Source organism: Trachymyrmex cornetzi, unplaced genomic scaffold (assembly GCF_001594075.2).
Source record: "Trachymyrmex cornetzi isolate Tcor2-1 unplaced genomic scaffold, Tcor1.1 scaffold248, whole genome shotgun sequence".
In the NCBI taxonomy this organism is placed as follows: Eukaryota; Metazoa; Arthropoda; class Insecta; order Hymenoptera; family Formicidae; genus Trachymyrmex; species Trachymyrmex cornetzi.
In genome coordinates, this window is record NW_017297144.1 from 2,001,832 (window position 1) to 2,019,458 (window position 17,627).

General features: G+C 34.5%; 3 protein-coding genes across 16 annotated transcripts in view; 2 read left to right on the forward strand and 1 right to left on the reverse strand.

Moving 5' to 3' along the window:
- The first annotated feature begins 267 nt into the window (after positions 1–267).
- On the forward strand, positions 268–2,862 carry LOC108761366 (protein D2). Of its 6 annotated transcripts, none has more exons than XM_018507849.1 (3): positions 268–287; positions 1,412–1,645; positions 2,401–2,862. In XM_018507849.1, the coding sequence occupies exons 2-3, from the start codon at positions 1,450–1,452 to the stop codon at positions 2,751–2,753; spliced, it is 549 nt and encodes a 182-aa protein (XP_018363351.1). In that variant the 5' UTR covers positions 268–287; positions 1,412–1,449; the 3' UTR covers positions 2,754–2,862. The 6 variants fall into 6 exon arrangements, with proteins under 6 accessions (XP_018363351.1, XP_018363349.1, XP_018363348.1 ...); XM_018507847.1 differs by lacking the exon at positions 268–287 and adding an exon at positions 529–838; XM_018507846.1 differs by lacking the exon at positions 268–287 and adding an exon at positions 529–797 and having other exon boundaries at positions 1,410–1,645.
- A 458-nt stretch (positions 2,863–3,320) lies between these two features.
- LOC108761379 (protein D2) lies at positions 3,321–4,956 on the forward strand. The gene is made up of 5 exons (XM_018507872.1): positions 3,321–3,472; positions 3,645–3,754; positions 3,933–4,053; positions 4,495–4,708; positions 4,787–4,956. The coding sequence occupies exons 1-5, from the start codon at positions 3,454–3,456 to the stop codon at positions 4,923–4,925; spliced, it is 603 nt and encodes a 200-aa protein (XP_018363374.1). The 5' UTR covers positions 3,321–3,453; the 3' UTR covers positions 4,926–4,956.
- A 314-nt stretch (positions 4,957–5,270) lies between these two features.
- Mgat2 (alpha-1,6-mannosyl-glycoprotein 2-beta-N-acetylglucosaminyltransferase) overlaps positions 5,271–17,627 on the reverse strand; it is a 23,379-nt gene continuing 11,022 nt past the window's right edge. For 2 of the 9 annotated variants that reach the window (XM_018508007.1, XM_018508009.1), the window contains exons 2-10: positions 16,316–16,364; positions 12,862–12,891; positions 10,798–10,878; positions 10,089–10,269; positions 9,288–9,710; positions 8,891–9,200; positions 8,034–8,354; positions 6,991–7,241; positions 5,271–6,719 (exon numbers count right to left, since the gene is read on the reverse strand). In XM_018508007.1, the coding sequence (XP_018363509.1) occupies positions 6,491–6,719; positions 6,991–7,241; positions 8,034–8,354; positions 8,891–9,200; positions 9,288–9,710; positions 10,089–10,269; positions 10,798–10,878; positions 12,862–12,868 (1,803 nt within the window). In that variant the 5' untranslated portion in view covers positions 12,869–12,891; positions 16,316–16,364 and the 3' untranslated portion in view covers positions 5,271–6,490. Of the gene's footprint in view, positions 6,720–6,990; positions 7,242–8,033; positions 8,355–8,890; positions 9,201–9,287; positions 9,711–10,088; positions 10,270–10,797; positions 10,879–12,861; positions 12,892–16,315; positions 16,378–17,627 lie in introns of all 9 variants that reach the window. The other 7 variants (XM_018508006.1, XM_018508008.1, XM_018508010.1 and 4 more) reach the window with 6 other exon arrangements.

Genomic DNA, 17,627 nt, shown 5'->3' on the forward strand with positions numbered 1-17,627 from the left:
TATGCTTTAACAAAATGATAAATAATTAATTAATGCTATTATACGTAACAAAAATATATTAGTTTTCTCGATTTTGTAATAAATTCACTAGTTTTATTATGAAAACGCAGAATACTGTAACAACTTTTTAAATTAAAATTATTTTGAGGTAAATTCTAAACGACTAAAAAACACGATCTATTTTCTCTCCTGAAATTTGGCCAAAAGCCTCCGATTCGCTCCAAGTACAGATATATTCTCTTGGCCATTTATAATCGTTTTCGAACTTCAATTAAAAAAAGATCTCGGTAAATATTTCTGATCTGATTTTCTTGTAATTTTGTAAATTTGTGTATTTTATATGCGTAGAATATATTTTGAGAAAGAAAATTATCGCTCAAATTTCGCTTTTTTTTAAATAATTTTATCTTTTTGTTTTAATATATAAATCTAGACGACTGATTCGCAAAACAAACTCGCAATCGATGGTCAAAAAGCGCTCTATCTTTCTTATCTTATCGAAAAAAACCACTTTCGTTTCATCCGATACTTCACTGTTTATCACGATCGGCACATTTCAGCGTTATCGGCTTTCATTTTTCTTTGCTCTTATAAAGTGTATATGTACCGCTGTCTGCCGCTTTCCAGCATCCGTAGACTCGTAGACTGCCGTAGAGGCGTAGAATTAATATTCGACTCGTCGACTCGAACTGACCCGAACGTGCATCGCTCAGAGTACGTCTGGAAAGTCACCGGCTAACATATAATCGGCGGCCGATAACGACCTGTTACATAAATCGCTATCAACAGCGAGAGAGGTAAACACGATTCCAGTGCGTTCCACCAGAACCATCGCCCGGTTTGTCCTTCGTCCGTTGAAGTCTATTCTCTAATTGTACATATTCTTTATTCATTCTTTATTCGCCTAAATCGTCATAAATCGTGCACCCGGCACCGGCGAGCGTAGCGGACATGTCTCTGTGCCTCCTTGTCTCGAGGGCTTCGAGTAATGTTTCCTGCGATTAAATCTACAATTAGTTATGAATTGCAACATGCGCACGCGAAGATTCCGGTTTACACGGTTTGGAACGGGAATCGAGGCTGCGAGAGAGCGAGACTCCCGTCACTCACCGGTCGCGAATCGTATTTACTGCAAACGGTCGATCGGGTCGGTACTTGGCTTACAAGAAAATGGTGCTGCGTCACGGAATTTGCGTCGCGATTCTCTGTTTAGGATGTTTGGGTATTAAAACGCGCCCTGATTCCGCTCGATTCCCGTTCGCTTCCCAGCAAAAGACATTTGGTAGCGCAATGGACCGTGTTTTAATTGTTTACAAGAGTTATTTATATCACTGTCAACATTGTTCTACCAAGTGTCCTTGATTCCTCGTTCATCTCTTTAGCGACATTTAATAAATTAACTCGTTTGCAGGAATTACATCAGTGGTAGGAACACGTCTACTGTCATCCATGGCTGAGGCTCTGCAGACTCACGAAGTTATTCCAGATGTGGTGAAAACAGTACCCGCCAGCGTCCTGAATGTAACCTATCCCAATAATATTATCGTTCAGATTGGCAAGGAGCTCACTCCAACTCAAGTCAAGGATCAGCCTAATGTTCAGTGGGAGGCAGACTCAAATGCATTTTATACTTTGTGCATGACCGGTTTGTAATGTTTTTAGCCCATTTGTCATTATAAACTAGAATGAAAACAGTTTACAATTTTTTTAAAGATTTAAGTATCTTTGTTGCATTTAAAGTTCGCGGAATTTTTAATTTTGATTTTTTATTTCTCTCTGTAAGTTATAATAACACAGGACCATACCGAATTTTTGAAGAAAAACATAAATTAAAGTATTTCTTGTAGATTTTGAATCACTGAATCTGAATTAGTAAGCCGTATTGCTTCATCATGTCCAGGTTTTATCTAATCGAAAAAAATGATGAAAAATCTGAAAATTGAAACATTTAAGGAAAAAGCAAAATAAATATGACATTAAAATCGATATAAAATACTATTGTGCAAGTCAGGGAATCTGCTGGAGTCATGGAAGAATTAGTCAATTTAAAAAATGGATATTTTAATTGTTATTTTATCTTCTAAAAGTAACAATTAAAATATCCATTTCTGAAACTGAAAAAAATCTCACCTGATTATTGCACAACAGTACACTGTTTGTTTCATAAATTTTGTTAGTGATCCTGTGATAATTGCAGAGATAATAAAAAAGATGTTTATATTATTTTAAGTAAATAAGAAAAAAGTCGTTCTAACAGAAATAACATTAATGCACATTTTAAAGTTTAAACTTAAAGTAGCTCTTGTTTCATTCTCTGAGTTTTTTAGTATTGTAATGTAATAGTTTATAATTTAATAAGTTATTCTCAGCTTTGTGCTCTACAGCGTATTTTTTAAACAGATCCTGACGCTCCAAGCAGAGCGGATCCTAAAAACCGTGAATGGCATCACTGGTTAGTAGGCAACATTCCCGGATCGAGTGTGAGTAAAGGAGATGTTCTGTCTGAATACGTTGGTTCTGGACCTCCGAAGGATTCGGGTCTCCACCGATATGTATTCTTGTTGTACCAACAGCCTGGAAAGCTCACTTTCGACGAGAAGCGCTTGACCAATCGAAGTGGTAACAATCGTGCTAAGTTCTCCATTAGTAAATTTGCGGAGAAATATAAACTTGGCGATCCAATTGCCGGTAATATGTACCAGGCGGAATATGATGATTATGTACCGATTCTCTATAAGCAGCTTTCAGGTTAATTCTGTGCATCAATAATATATAATCAGTTACGATATGATACACATGTATTATACATAATGATGTATATCCAATTGTCTATTGAATAAATACACATGAAATACTTTTCAATTAACGTTTGTGTCTATTGTAGTTAAGGAAAAGACAAATAAATCTTTTATTTTAAGCTTAATTTACTAATTATAAATTCAAAATCAAATTCTTAAATTTTCCACAACATGCACATCACCTGTGATACTTAGTTCGAATTTACAATTCGTTATCATAAATGCACACTTTATATAAAATTAAAATAAGAAAATAACCGAAAGTACCAACAAAAATTTAGTAGCGATTGAAAGTTTCTATACCAACACGTTATAAATGTATTTATATAAAAATTATCTTTAATTTCCCCAAAGAAAAATTACATTCAATTTTTTTCTATTTGCGTTATACAGATATGTATATATCTTCATACATATTGCATGAATTAATCAAGTTAATCTCGTGATCTATTTGATGATTAATAAATTTTCTCAGGAAAAATTTTAATCACTAACACTGTGCTTATGTATTAGCAATAAATATACGATATTGGAAAGGCTAGCCGGATTGGCCTTCTAGCACGCAAGTTGGTGGGGATACATCTTAAAATGTTCCTTCGCTCACTAGTGTCTCGTTATTATTGCTGTTGCAGCTTGTCGGAAAGTGTCTCTAAAAATGAAGTATTTGATAACAGGTTTGTCAATCACGGTTCTGTAGTTCTTATTAATTTTATAAAGAAAATCGCAATGTTTATAAGTCATTTTAGTGATTGAGTATTTGAGTGAATGATAAGTGATATACTTTTTTATATAATTTTTTATATTCATTTGATAATTATATATATATATATTTTTTTTTTTTTTCAGGAATTCTTTTGTGTGTTATTAATTTTTCATTAGGCGATGTAGAATCGGAATTTAAAAAGGCTAAAATCGAACCCGACATTATAGACAAAGCACCGATTGAAAAGATCGAGGTATAAATTTGCAAAAGTATTTACACTAACATTTTTATTGTGTAGCTAAGATATTAAGTTAATATATTTCCTATATTTTATATTTAAACAAATGATATTTATTAACAAAACCTTTTTCTAAGCATCTTACAGCACAATATGTACTGTAACTATCTGTAAGTAATTTTGTATTACATAGGTAAAATATGGTAAGAAGGTAGTCGATTTTGGAACTGAATTGACACCGACTGAAGCTCATGAGATACCAGAAATCCACTATAAACATGAAGGAGGAGTTCTCTATACACTTGTCATGACGGGTGAGACTTGGAAAGTTTGAATAAATTAGTTGTAAAAATATTTAGATACATTTTTACAAAGATAGATTCCAAAGCGAAAATAAATCAAGTAAGATCGTTTTATTTTCTTGTTGCGAGAATTTCGTAAACCGCGAAACAGACAAATACGCATAAAGACGTGCTATTCTCGATGAGTTCAACTTTCACCGTCTCGGAAACCAGTTTTCTCTACCGCCACTACTTGATAGCGCGCGGATTCTCTGGCATGCTAATTGTTAAGTTAAGACTTATATAAAGTATGCAAATGTTTGAAAATTATTGCAATACGCGTGTTTAAAAATCATTAGAACTGTCAATATATTTCCGACTTATATGTTTCCTATCATTTCACAATTATCTCGCGATAGTTATTTCTTTTTTTATAAAATTCTTACATATCACAACAGGTGTATCTTATTATAGATCCTGATGCACCAAGGAGGGGAGGATACAACCGAGAGTTCCGACACTGGCTCGTGGGAAATATACCGGAAGAGAACATAGCTAAAGGTGAAATCCTGGCGGAATACGTCGGTCCTGCACCGCCGAAAAACACTGGAAAACACCGCTACGTATTTCTCATTTATAAACAAAATCAGGGCGCTATTACCTTCGATGAAAGAAGACTGAGCACTTGGTGAGCGAACGCGTTGTCGACGCAGCATATATCGTATAGCTCGATAATGATAACACGTTTTACCTCACCTGCTTATAGGGATGGAAGTCAAAGAAAGAGATTCTCCATAAAGAAGTTTGCGGAAAAGTATAACTTAGAGGGCCCGATTGCTGGTAACTTTATGGTGGCAGAATACGACGACAATGTACCTGCTTATCATAAGCGTTTGAATCTTTAATTAAACGGTATTTAATTAATCTTTAAATATTTTTAAATTCATAAATAAAAATAAAAAAAAATTTCATATTATAATAATTTTAAATCTCGCATTACTCACATATATAAAATTTAATGAAATTTATTATATAAAGAGTGTCGTAAATTTGTGGTATTATTTAATACTAGAAAATTGTAAATAAAATTATAACGGCTAATTATTGATATTTAACTTTTAAGAAACTTTTGACAAATATTTTTTACGCATTTCTACAAAAATATAATTAGCAGTGAATTACGCAGAAATAAGTGAATTACTCACCAGCAGATAAAGAAATTTCATTTTCAAGAAATTCTATTTATCTTCATTGCTGTTGTTTTATTGTTATAAATATAAAAGGTACATGAGACATTCATTACGTTCGTATCCCCGAGGTCGTTACATGACGTTAATGCGCCTTTGAGGGCGTATCACTAGTAGTACATGTGAAATCCTTAATCTTATGAACTTATTTCCTACAATCGGTTATTAAATACCTGCAGTTTTAGTGTTATGTTATACACGTTGACTAGAATATAATGAGCGTAATTCGTAATTGAAATTACGAATCTGATAAACGCCGCTGGCGTAATATCTTAAAGAGCAGAAGCTAACAATAAGTCGGGAAGCAGAAAGTTATTTCCATTACGAAATTACAGAAGTACAGGGTGCAGCCTTTTTTCCTTTATATATCGCTTATACGGCGACATGGAAATTAAATATGTACATGTTGCCATTTCCAATGTCTCGTAGGCCTTTAGAATATCGATAATGTATGTTTCAATCTAATCGAACATATAACACAACACTTCTCTCTCATTCTCTCGCATACTCCTCGAGAAAACTCATCTTTCAAGCGAGTGCGCGTCACGTTGCTTTAAAATCGAAGAAACGCGATGTCTTATTATGAATGTTTTTATCACACTATATTTTTTTGTGGACAGCACAATGTTTAATATAAATAAATCTTCTCGTCAATACTATAATAACGCGCTTCAATCAAATACCTTTTTTCGCGAAATATATCTCACTGATTCACTTGCACCTGCATAGCTTATGATGTTTTCTCGTTTCGCATCAGTGCTTGGGCATAAATAAATCGACAAACTAAATATACCAAAAAAGAATTGCACTTTCTTTCAAAATAGCACCAATTTGATGTCACTATCGAGATGTTTCCTTTCGTCTGCATGTGCAGTGTTACGTCTTGTCTCGAAGAAACGTTTATAAATATTTCTACTCGCAAGAAATATTCTGTTCGTGGCAGTGACAGCGGTCTTACAATCGCCTTCGATCGTGTCTGGCAGCGACTATAATACGTTCGCGCAATTCGAAACTGATTCGTTACAACGACGGAGTTTTTCCTGTAGTCTTTGCATCATCCTACTGGACATCCTTAACCATTCCATTAGAACGGTATCGTCTAATATACCTTTGGATTATCACGATAGAATTGCCGCTATTGACCTGATTATTCAGTAACTGGCAGTTCATATCACGATTTATGTATTCGAACCAATCATTATCAATATCAAAGTTTGTAGTTCTCAAGGCAAATCCAGATCTGGAGATATGGTCATGTTCCAGCAAAGCTGATGATCTCGAACATCTCCCCATCCACCATTACCCTTACGGAGTTTCGTCTTCTTTGCCGTTCCGGCAATTGTTAACGTTAATTGCGAAGGGAACAGATGATTGCGCGCCGCATTCAAGACGTTTTTGACCTTCGCTATCACTGCCGTCGATTCACAGTTATTCTTCTTATGATGCACTCCACTGTAAAAGCAAACATCCAATTAAAAGGGTGATAATTTTGGGTACTTTCCACTTAGTAAACACAAGTCAACACAAATATCATTCTATCTTTCTTGACATTTAATGAGTAACAAAAACCGAACGACATGTATCGAATTGTGCCATCAAATGGAAAACATCTCTTAACATCGCATTAACGCTCATGAATAATAAAAAGGAGATATGCGAAGGATGTCGCAGAATAAAAGCTCAATTCTCATTTATGGGAAATAAGCGAAAAGTTGATACTCACCATTCTCCGATATGGAAGACTCTCGGAGCTCTCATTGTCATTGTGATCAATCCGGATTCAGCGCGAGGCGCTATTCCGGCGCCCCGACTGGACGGTACGCATGTTTGCGCGATATACTGCAGACTCCAGTCCCAGTTGTAATCGTCGTAGGAACAAAACTGTGCCACGCATTTCCGTAGCTTGTTCCATGTGACACGATTGAATGCCATGCCCATATTGTGCTTGCTAGATATCCATGGAGTAACTTCCGCCTGTCCCAACAGAATAAAAACCATCGTTATCAAGTACTGATGTAAAATTTTCGCAATATCTTTTTCACGTAAAATCTACTGAGGGAAATCTAATTCGAACTATGTGACTATGACTAAAGCGAACAGTTGAGACAAAGTCAGAATTTTAGTCGTAAATATCTCCTATTGTATTCTATCAGACTCAAGGATCCAGAACTGCTCTATTTATTCTTACCAAAGACACGACTTATGACTTCAGTGAGTACGAAGTACTTCGTATGTTCACAATAACAACCGGACCGATTGTATTATGACTTTGTATCGTGCATGTGATGGTAATAGATGCTCGGAACATGCACTACTGTCTGGAGGAAATGGAAATTCATCTACAAAGGCGTTCCACCTACTGCATTTGGCATGATAAGAATATACTAATATTGAACGTTAAATTGATATGTTTACGGAGTTCGTATAAAATTCACTATATATATTATTTCCTTTTTATAGAGTAAAGAGCGCGTTTTCTCGGTTCTCTAATTCAACGTCAAGCAGCCGGAGCCACCAATCGATCGTCATGCAATGCGTCCTTTGTTGGCTGGATCGATGCGAGTCGGTGGAAGCGAGTCGTGCAAAGTTTGACAAAGTTTATCGAGGAGGATGGAGAACTACTTGCATTTTCCTAATACGGCGGAAGGCGAAGCAAAAGAAAGAAAAGGAAGAGATGGTGCGAGGTCAGGCGAATAGAAAGAATCAAAAGTATGACGATAGGCGATCTTTTTGCTATTCAGACGGGATTCGGTGGATTCGGAGAACCTTCTGATAGTGATTGTAGAGGCTGGGCAGGAGTTGGAAGGCCCACCCGGGCGCCGTTTGCATCGTATTCGCGTTCTGATAGTAGGTGGATGACACACCGCTGACGCCGATGCCTCTGACGCCACCACCACCACCGGTACTCCCGTTACCGATGACGGCGGCGTTACTACCGGCGTTATTAATGCCGTTGCCATCACCGCCGGTGACGGTGTCGATGCCGCCGAACCCGTTGCCGATTTGCTGCCTCTGCGCCATCGCCGCTTCTTGCCGCTTTAATCCACGCAGCAACTCCTTTTGCAGAGCGCTATCGACGCCGAGGAACTAACGGATCGGGCGTGCGTGAAACATCGACACAGACATACTAATGGTGAACATATGATAACGTCGGATACGCTTAACGTCGTAAACGTGCAACGATGCGCAATGACACGATATTTCCGCCTTCGAGAATTTCTCCGTGTCGAATCAGAGAGAATGAAAAATACGCTGTGTGTGAGAGAAATAAAAATATCTTGTTTGTAAAAGCGAGGGATCGCGTTTCATTGGGATATGATAACGCTCGCGCTAATTTTGCCAGATACTGTCACGCTACAAGCGCCAGCAACGATATACTTCGTGCGCCAGTGAGAAAATCGCCGTTGTTGTATATGCCTAATTATGAATGAGGTAAATGAATGCGTGTGAGCCGCTAAAGAAACGTTAAATTGTCTACGCATTGTCGATCGCCTGTAAATGGTGCTTCTCATTAACGTACACCCGCCCGATATATTCGCACGTCCTTATTCTGTGCATAAAACATCGCGCAAAGCAAAGTTACAAATGTAACGAATATGCCAAAAGTACGGATAAGTTCTCACCTTACGACTAAAATCCGTAAAATAGTTGTACGTCTTTAAATATGTACCCAACGATAGAACGTTGCACCTCTCACAACTGAGCTTACAAGTGCGCTCCATGAGTCTAAGCACGTGTAAGAAATCTTCGGCGACGTAGTGGTCCTCCTCGAGAAAGAGGACCATCCCGGTGTGATTTCTTGTCACTGACAATTGATCGAACACCCTGTTCGCTTTCCACCACCAGTGATGCTTGGTCTGCGTAAATTTCGCCTCCCTGTAGTGACCGTACAAGTCTGGGTGTTTGGCGTTGGTGCATTTTAAATTTAAGGCCCTGCAAAAGAGAAAACAAAATTCGATTGAATTTGACAAATTCGGGGAAGGTTGTTCGATAGATTACAAACGGTGGAGATAATTTTACTGTTCTTTGCGAATGTTTCGTGGACAGTCGTTGGGTCCTTCACCGGGAAACGTATGGGGATGAGTCTGAATGCTGTGTGGATAGAAGATCTGCATAACCCTGCAAAAGTCGACGCTCTGCACGAGATAGTTGATATCTAGGTGCCAAACGTCGTGGCTAAATACGAGAAGAGCCTGCTCGATGTCCTTAGCTTGTGCCAGTGAGACGATAAGGTGCCGTAGATAAGTGAGCCGCGTATGCACTTGGATGACTATAATTGGAGCGTCGCTGGCCAACGGTCCGAACGCCTCCTCGTTGTACACTCTTTGCTCCGCATTCACCCGCTCGATTTTATGACGGATTTCCGCGATCTCCAGCTCCGTGAGCGCTCCCGAGCTAGAATTCACCAAATTTGTGGACGAGTTACGTCCTTCTTTTAAAAATCTGAAAATATAGAAGGCGAAACGTTGACGGAAGATGAGGTAATTATCGAGATAATTTTATTAACGCTATTTTATCGGCAAAACTTTCCCCTAAAAGTTTGTTTATTTATTCTTGATAATTAAAAATTTTCTCTAAAAAGGATGGTTTATGAAAAATACCTCGAGAAAAACAGATTTGCTTCATTTAATTCTTAAAGGAGATGATATTAAATCTTTATAAAATTAAAAGATAAAAAATTCTACATCTCATACTTCACATCCAATTTGCTTTCAATTAAACTCGCGCGTGCGTCCAAGACATGATAATAACAATATTAATAAATATAATAACAGTATTATAGTAACATTAAAAATAATTTTGTGAAACATGCGAGATTACCTGTGCAACTCTTGAGGCACGAGAGAGAAAAGCGTCTCGTTCGATGACGATTGCCCGGAATCATCTCGACCAGTCAAACTGACTACGTGAAGCTGAAGCCAGAGAAACGTAGCCAAAACGATGAACACGAGGGTCCTCAAAATTCCGCGAGCCGATCGCGATCCTCCAGCGATCGCTGTTCCTACGAACATATCTTTTAATATTTGTTCATATCTTCTATTCTAAGAGAGTCTAGTCTTCGTTAAGGATGTTTTGGCTGTACAATATCAAAATTTCATAGATCGCTAAACAAGTATCAGTTAAAAAAAGACCAATATCAGCCATGATATAAGAAGATGTTACACCTGTCTTACATCATGATATCAATCAAAAAAGTTTAATCATGAATGCACCCTGAAACTAACTGCAAAAAACAACACAACAAATAATTTGGCTTATGTATAGCGTAAAGACCATATTTTGTTGCTTTATAGGTAACAATTTTTTAACAAATAAGTAGATCCAAATAAATTTTTTCACGATATTCATTACAATTTTATTAGTATATATAAAAAAATTGATTTCTCCACAAAATCAACTGAATTTTATCGATTCCAATTGAAATAAAAAAAAAGTTACTTTCATATAACGAGGAAACGTAAAGTGTAGATGCCATATCTTCGGATCTAATACTTTATGTATGAATGATGGCATATCATTATAAACCTACCTCCCGACTTTTTTCTGGTATATAGTGTACAGCCGGGATACTGCTTCGCAAAACCTTGTATAGACGAATCGTGAGCTTTTCCTGCACATATAGATAAGTTACCGATAATGTTAAACGAATGTAGTATACGATAGCGAACTAATTTCCATTTATTGCATAGTTATCTATAGTGCTCCATTTTGTTTTTCATTTTTAATTGTGATATTTGTAAAAAAAAACGAAACGTAAAAAGGTATCGTGCTTAAAACTGCATAGAATAATATAAAATTCTCGGAGTAATATTTTAAGTTTTTTAATAAACAATATATTTGATATGCTTCAAATATCGCCTAATATATTTATGATATAAACTACACTCACTCGCGATTACTGCCGCATTTTCAATTCATAAGATAATTAAAGAATCGATATAGAAATATCAAGTGTCACACAATGTCAAGTATTATAAGGGTGGCAAAACTCGCAAATCAAAATTACAGCAAGAAAGTTCTCGAGAAAATAAGTTATGAAGGTATTTACTGTTTTTTATTCTATATTGAATATAAATAATATTCGGAGTTTTATTTTTCTATATCTTTCCTAAATATGGCATTAATTTTTACTAGAGATTTAAAAAAAAATATAAAATTTTAAAACTTCAAATATTTAAATTTTACAATAAATACCCATTTTCCAAAATAATCTATGTCCCCCTATTTAAAGGATCAATTTTAATAAAAAGGAACGCATTAAATGGCTGGCCATTTTAATAATTCTCCAATTTAGAGGATAAACAATCCGCATTAAACAGCGCTTTAAATATATAATTATAATATGGTATATAATTACGTAAAAGTGATGTCAACGCGATCGATGTTACAAACGATGTGTCCATTTAATAAATATTGTCAAGCTGTGAGAAGTGTCGGGACAATGAGGCCGACATGCAATGCTATATATATGCGTATGCAACTAAACTTGTATTTATGTATTTATCGAATATTTGGCTGGCAAATGATCACGTCGCTTGGAGTTCGGTTTTATATTCACGATACACGTGCTATACAAAATTAAAACAGTATTACGAGTAACGTATACATGAATCGCGCCAAGCGAACGGAATTGTAAATCGTGCTACCATTTCTCAAATATTCGACGAACGCAAATATTGTCGCGTTTATATAACGAATTTTATGTAACTCGACTGTGTATTATCATACGTAACATTGTCACGGTATACAACATCCCATTTTACATGATGAGACGTGTAAAATGTATATAGGTTTGATGAGCCCTCATCAAGTGGACATGTCTCTTTGTGCTGTCTTTACACAGAGTGATGATATAAAGGTATCGCAAGTTTTCTAGGAGAATGTTAGAAATAAAATACTCTCTTTGGTGCTCCAAAATCGAAATCTTTTATATATAAACGAGCTACCCCTATTGAATTCAAGGAACAATACATTTCAATGTTTTAACCCACCGTTACTAAGCGAGATTCAACAATGCAGACTATATATAAACAGAATGTTACTTTTAGAACTGTATTGTGTGTGTCGTAATTAAAAGACTCTCTTAAAATAATTATATTTGTATAATTTATGTTCAAGAATCAAACTTAATTTAAAATATATTAAAAATTTATTACGACTTTAAGCTCTTAGATTAGCAAAGGTTCAATAAATCCACTTCAGTAATCGTACATATTTTTAACGCCGGAATAAATAGAATTACGTTTTTTTACGTAATTATATTTTATGCAGATGAACTTGCCATTTTTACATGCGAGAATATTAAAATGAGAACGAGAGAAAATATTTTATGACATGTTCTATCTATAATATTGTATTATCTAGAATTTCCAAAAAAATGTCAAATGTATTTTTCCTTCTGAAAGGTTCAATAATGGTATTTCAGGTATTCCATAAAAGGTTTCAAGAAACATTTAGTACCCACACCAAAAACGAGTTTTATCACTAATGGCTTCTAGAAAAATGGTTTTCGTTTTAAGTGCACCATCTTGTATAACATCATTTAGAAATCGTTTTGACTAACAAGCAAGCCTTAGGCTATTTGTTCACTCACCTTTCATAGTGTCATTCCTAGGAGAGCGTCCTAAAACAAAATTCACGTGTAATATTAGTGAGTTGTCTCGTGAAACACGCAAGACAACATAAATTAATTTAAATAACACGAACGTATTAAAATAAAGCCAGTCGACAAAAATAAAATAAACTAGTTGCGTTTTGAGCAAAATTAAGATGAGACTGTAAATAAATTTATTATAATTCTTTATTACTTTTTTACCGCGGTTCGATAATTTCTTGTATGGACGCTGCACGAGAGAGAAGTTCAAATAAGTGTACGTTAAACCACAGAATACTTTGTATTTCGTGCAAATACAACAACATGCGATCACGGACTGTGCAATAATACTGTCAGAAATCCTACTGAGATACGTTTGAAACGCGAGCGAAAACTCTACATTTTGAACATTTATGTAATGCATCGATAATAAAAAAAAGGTTCAGCGAACAAAGCGATTATTCCGCTTCATAAAAAAAATTGTATAACTAGACATCAAATTTTTTTATGCGGATAAAATATAAAAATATATACAAAATATACAAATATGCATTATAAGACATTTCTGTTTTGGTCTTACTTCCTAAACTGCTTTCTAAGAAAATATGCGATTGCGTAAGAATCTGATGTCTTAGTTATATAATTTTTTTTTAAGAAATATAACTACAGTTCCTATAATTGACTTGCATGATAATAAAAATTGTTGGAGCGTTTCATGTACTGAATCGCAATTAAATTTTCATTCTAATATCAACGTTTTCTTCCGTAAACTACATTTGTCTGTCAGTTTCTGCCAGAATACATATACTCACTTAGCATATGTATGTATTGAAATTTTCCGAAACTGTTTGGCAAATTCAAGAATACATTATCATGATAAAAATGTTGAGATATGACAAGTACGCATGGAAAAGCATCTTTTTCGCGCATTTATATAACTGCATATGTTTCAATTGAGAAAATATACATACATATATATATATATATAGTTATATTTTAATCTGTACGACTGCATAATATTACAGTTTAATTATTACTAACCAACACTACATTACTGGCATCATTTGAGATAACAATTTCAGCGATTGCCCGCCTGTCGATGTGCAGGAATATCGCCAAATTATCACATACTACCGTTTATTGTCAAGCGATGCGACAATAGCGCAGATGCTTAGTGCAGATAAGAAGCCTGTATGACATTTTAATAGGCTCTTTTCCAATCAAACCACAAAGTGTGACATGCATGGCGCGCATTTGCATAAAGGCATAAATAGTTTATAATGCAATGAATACCCCGCAACATCGCGGGCTGAAAATAAACGCGTGACTTCCGTGTGCCTATGATAATGCATTAATGTTCGATTCACCTTCAAAGTGACAGCGGAATACGATAATACAATCTTTATTATTGCAATATAATTTTCTTCACTATACGTACAACTTCACCATCTTATTTTGCATACACCATATTGTTTATTTCTCGTATTAGAAATTTCTTTTTTTAGATTTTCCATCGAAAGTGGAATAATAATATTATATTAGACTGACCGTGGAAAATTCGTGTCACACCTCGAAAACTTTATCCCTGAGAAATCTGAGAAGTTCCGAGAAAATTGAATCCTCAAATTATGTAAAAGATGACGAAAGATTACGTTCACTATATAAATACGTACATACTTATTATTTTGCATCATATATGAGAAATTTCTTCCTTTAGACTTTTCAACAAAAGTATAATTGTGTATGGATTAAAACGTAAGTAAGATCTACATAAAAGTACTCTTGCATTTCTTTCAAAAAATTGACATAAATTTGTCGGGCGCTTCAAAATAAATTCAGTGAAATAAAGAAAAATAATAGTTGCATTTATACACACTAATGCATTTTTTTATCGAACGACACTAATTTAATTAATTAAATTCTATAATTAATAAATTTATCATGAAGAAAGTAAATGATAGCATTCTTTGACTGAATAATAGCGAGATGAAGATTTAAGATAAAATGCAAAAGAACGAAATTGAAGAGACTACTGTGAATCAGAACGTCTCGAATAACACTTCTATATTTAATTGGATCTGATCATTCGCTATTTATTTCTTCGCAATCACGTCTCCTCTCAATCACTTTTCAATATCCGAAGAGCGAATCCTTTATTCCGTGAATTTCAGCTGTAGATACCGCGTCACGGATAAAATTAAAGGTGCATTCGTTTACATACATATGTGAAGATGAACGTTCGACAAGCGACGCGATCGATAAAAAGTGAGAAAGAAAAAAGAAGTGAGAGAAAGAGAGATTTGAAATCTCGCGTGGGAAGAGAACTGGCACGATGTGGTGTGCTCTGGACGAATAACTTCCAGCTTTCGCGTGAAATTCCGTGCTCTCTCTCTCTCTCTCTCTCTCTCTCTCTCTCTCTCTCTGATTTAGTCGTTATATTTATCGCGGTGACAATAAAAAAGACTCGTGGGCTATGTGCAAGACATCGCTTCTGTCGCTGCTCGCACGTGCGGACGTCGAATACTGCTCGTAGTTATCTTCGATCCACCTCGTTTTTCTGGCACTCGTTCAATGCACGCCGAAATCTCGCGACCTGCTCGTTCTGCTTGAACAGTCCGTCGCGATTCCACTAGATATCGTTTGACATTTCAGTCGAATGATAAGCGATTTGAAAAATCCAGTTTCAAGATTTCTGCTAAAATCGATATACTGCGTCGATCGAACTGTATCAATTTATGCAACATACGAGATATTCCAATGTCATATTATCGTAACTTTTTTTGGAAAAATAAATGTTTTTTACAAATGCATATTCACACGTTAATTGCGTCACTTTTGCTAGATTTAAAAGGTTGTTAATCACTGGTCATTTCAATATTATGCAATGTTGGCGTTTCGTAAGTCATATATTATCAGTTTTATTGAATTTTGCACTTTTCCAGTCGTACTTTTCAGACTCTTTCAAAAATTTGTATTTCCTTTCCAAACATATAGCATTAATCTGAATCCTTTTGCATAATGTGCGTGTAGAAGGTACATCTTTCTCGCCGTAATTTTTGTATGCTTTTACGTATTTGATAATTGATTTATGTTAGATTTTTGGTACCGTTATGTTCCTAAGACTTGTAAACAAAAACATATTATTATATATTTTACATTAAATATAAATTAGAAACAAAAGATCTGTCAAAATTAGTACTTTTTTCAATGGAAAAGTTTGTGCAACAAAGGGTTAAATGGCGAGAGAAGGCAACAAGAGTCGTATTGAATAACAAAAATAAAATAGAAATCAGTTAACAAGAATTATCGTATATCGTAATCGTTTATTGAATCGTCTAATGTTACGATATGTTTCTGCTACTATCATATAACATTATTAAAAGATAAAAATAATAAAATAACATAATTATTTATTCGATAGAGACTGGTAAATAATATTATCAATTATTATTACCTTGATGAAGAAGAATGAAGCATCGTCCGGCCCTTCATTTTCACGAAATCTGGAACATAATACTAGAACATACAAACACAAGATAAATACAACGCATGTATTCAAAGATATAAATTACATAATCGGATTTATTTCTAACAAAGTGTTTAAGAATTATATATTTCGTAAAATAAAAAAAACAAAAAGATTTCTGACACACTTATTTGTTAATTGACACTCTCAATTTAGAATTGAATTACAAATACATTTATCTCAGCAAAATAAGACAAAAAGATAAGAAAGAAGAATGGAACTGAATTGAACTGTTCATCTTCTTATTGTATTTATGTCCATAATCAACCAATTTATCTAAAAAATAAATAAACACTAAGAATACTGCACAAAAATAAAAGCTAATAAGAAAATTAAATTATATCGATCTTATTGTGGCGATTGAAATATCGCATAGTATTTATAGAAGCGTTCTAAAAAGACGATATATCAATGTCATGCATTATACTTAAGTGGAAAATGTGTAGAGTTGTATATATAATACAATACAAACGGACGTGAAATTAAAACTACGTTATGAACTGTATACGAGCTGGTTTTATGATATCGATCCGATATAATGTTCCGTTTAAATGAGTCTTTAGATAGCAGCCTTTATAAACGTGACTGTATCAGTACAATAATACGTATTAGTACGGCTTATGAATGAACCTGATTATGTCATATTGCACACACGACCCTCAAAATAACTCATCGGAAAAAAAGTATTCGAAATATTTTTATCCCGTGATATCTTGTATTAATTTAGCCAACTGTTCATTAACTATTATCATGGAAAAGAGAAGAGAAAATATACGCGAATGGTTCCGAAATCGTTTTATCGCGCATATTATACATGCTCCAATTTTTTTAAGTGATATAATTAATTATATTAATTACTTTTCGCTTATCTCTCGACACATTGAGTAAAATAAAATATTTTACTGAAACTTTTGTTTTATTATCTCTCTCTGTAAAAATACTTTCATCTCTTATAATTCATTACGCGTATTATAATCATAACTGAAATCTCTTTTAAATGTCTGTTACTTTTACACAGTAAAAAATCGTGCGTCCATATGTAGAATTTTTCTTGTGTTACCACATTTTGATTATTACTTCAATGTAAAATAAACTGATATGTTATTATTTTTGTAACATTTTGATGTGTTAGACTCATGTCACCTTTCTAACTTAACAATTGCATATGTCAATTGAAAATGGAATATTATTTTGAGTGTTTTTAATACAATTGTTTCAGTTAATCTATATATCTCAAAGT

Excerpts from the sequence above, each read along its gene's own strand:
- LOC108761366 (XM_018507844.1), top strand. The coding sequence starts at position 1,171 with ATGGTGCTGCGTCACGGAATTTGCGTCGCGATTCTCTGTTTAGGATGT. Across the intron at positions 1,223-1,411 it reads TCTCTGTTTAGGATGTTTGG|GAATTACATCAGTGGTAGGA; the intron begins GTATTAAAACGC and ends ACTCGTTTGCAG. Across the intron at positions 1,646-2,400 it reads TTATACTTTGTGCATGACCG|ATCCTGACGCTCCAAGCAGA; the intron begins GTTTGTAATGTT and ends TTTTTTAAACAG.
- LOC108761379 (XM_018507872.1), top strand. Across the intron at positions 3,755-3,932 it reads CACCGATTGAAAAGATCGAG|GTAAAATATGGTAAGAAGGT; the intron begins GTATAAATTTGC and ends TGTATTACATAG. Across the intron at positions 4,054-4,494 it reads CTATACACTTGTCATGACGG|ATCCTGATGCACCAAGGAGG; the intron begins GTGAGACTTGGA and ends ATCTTATTATAG.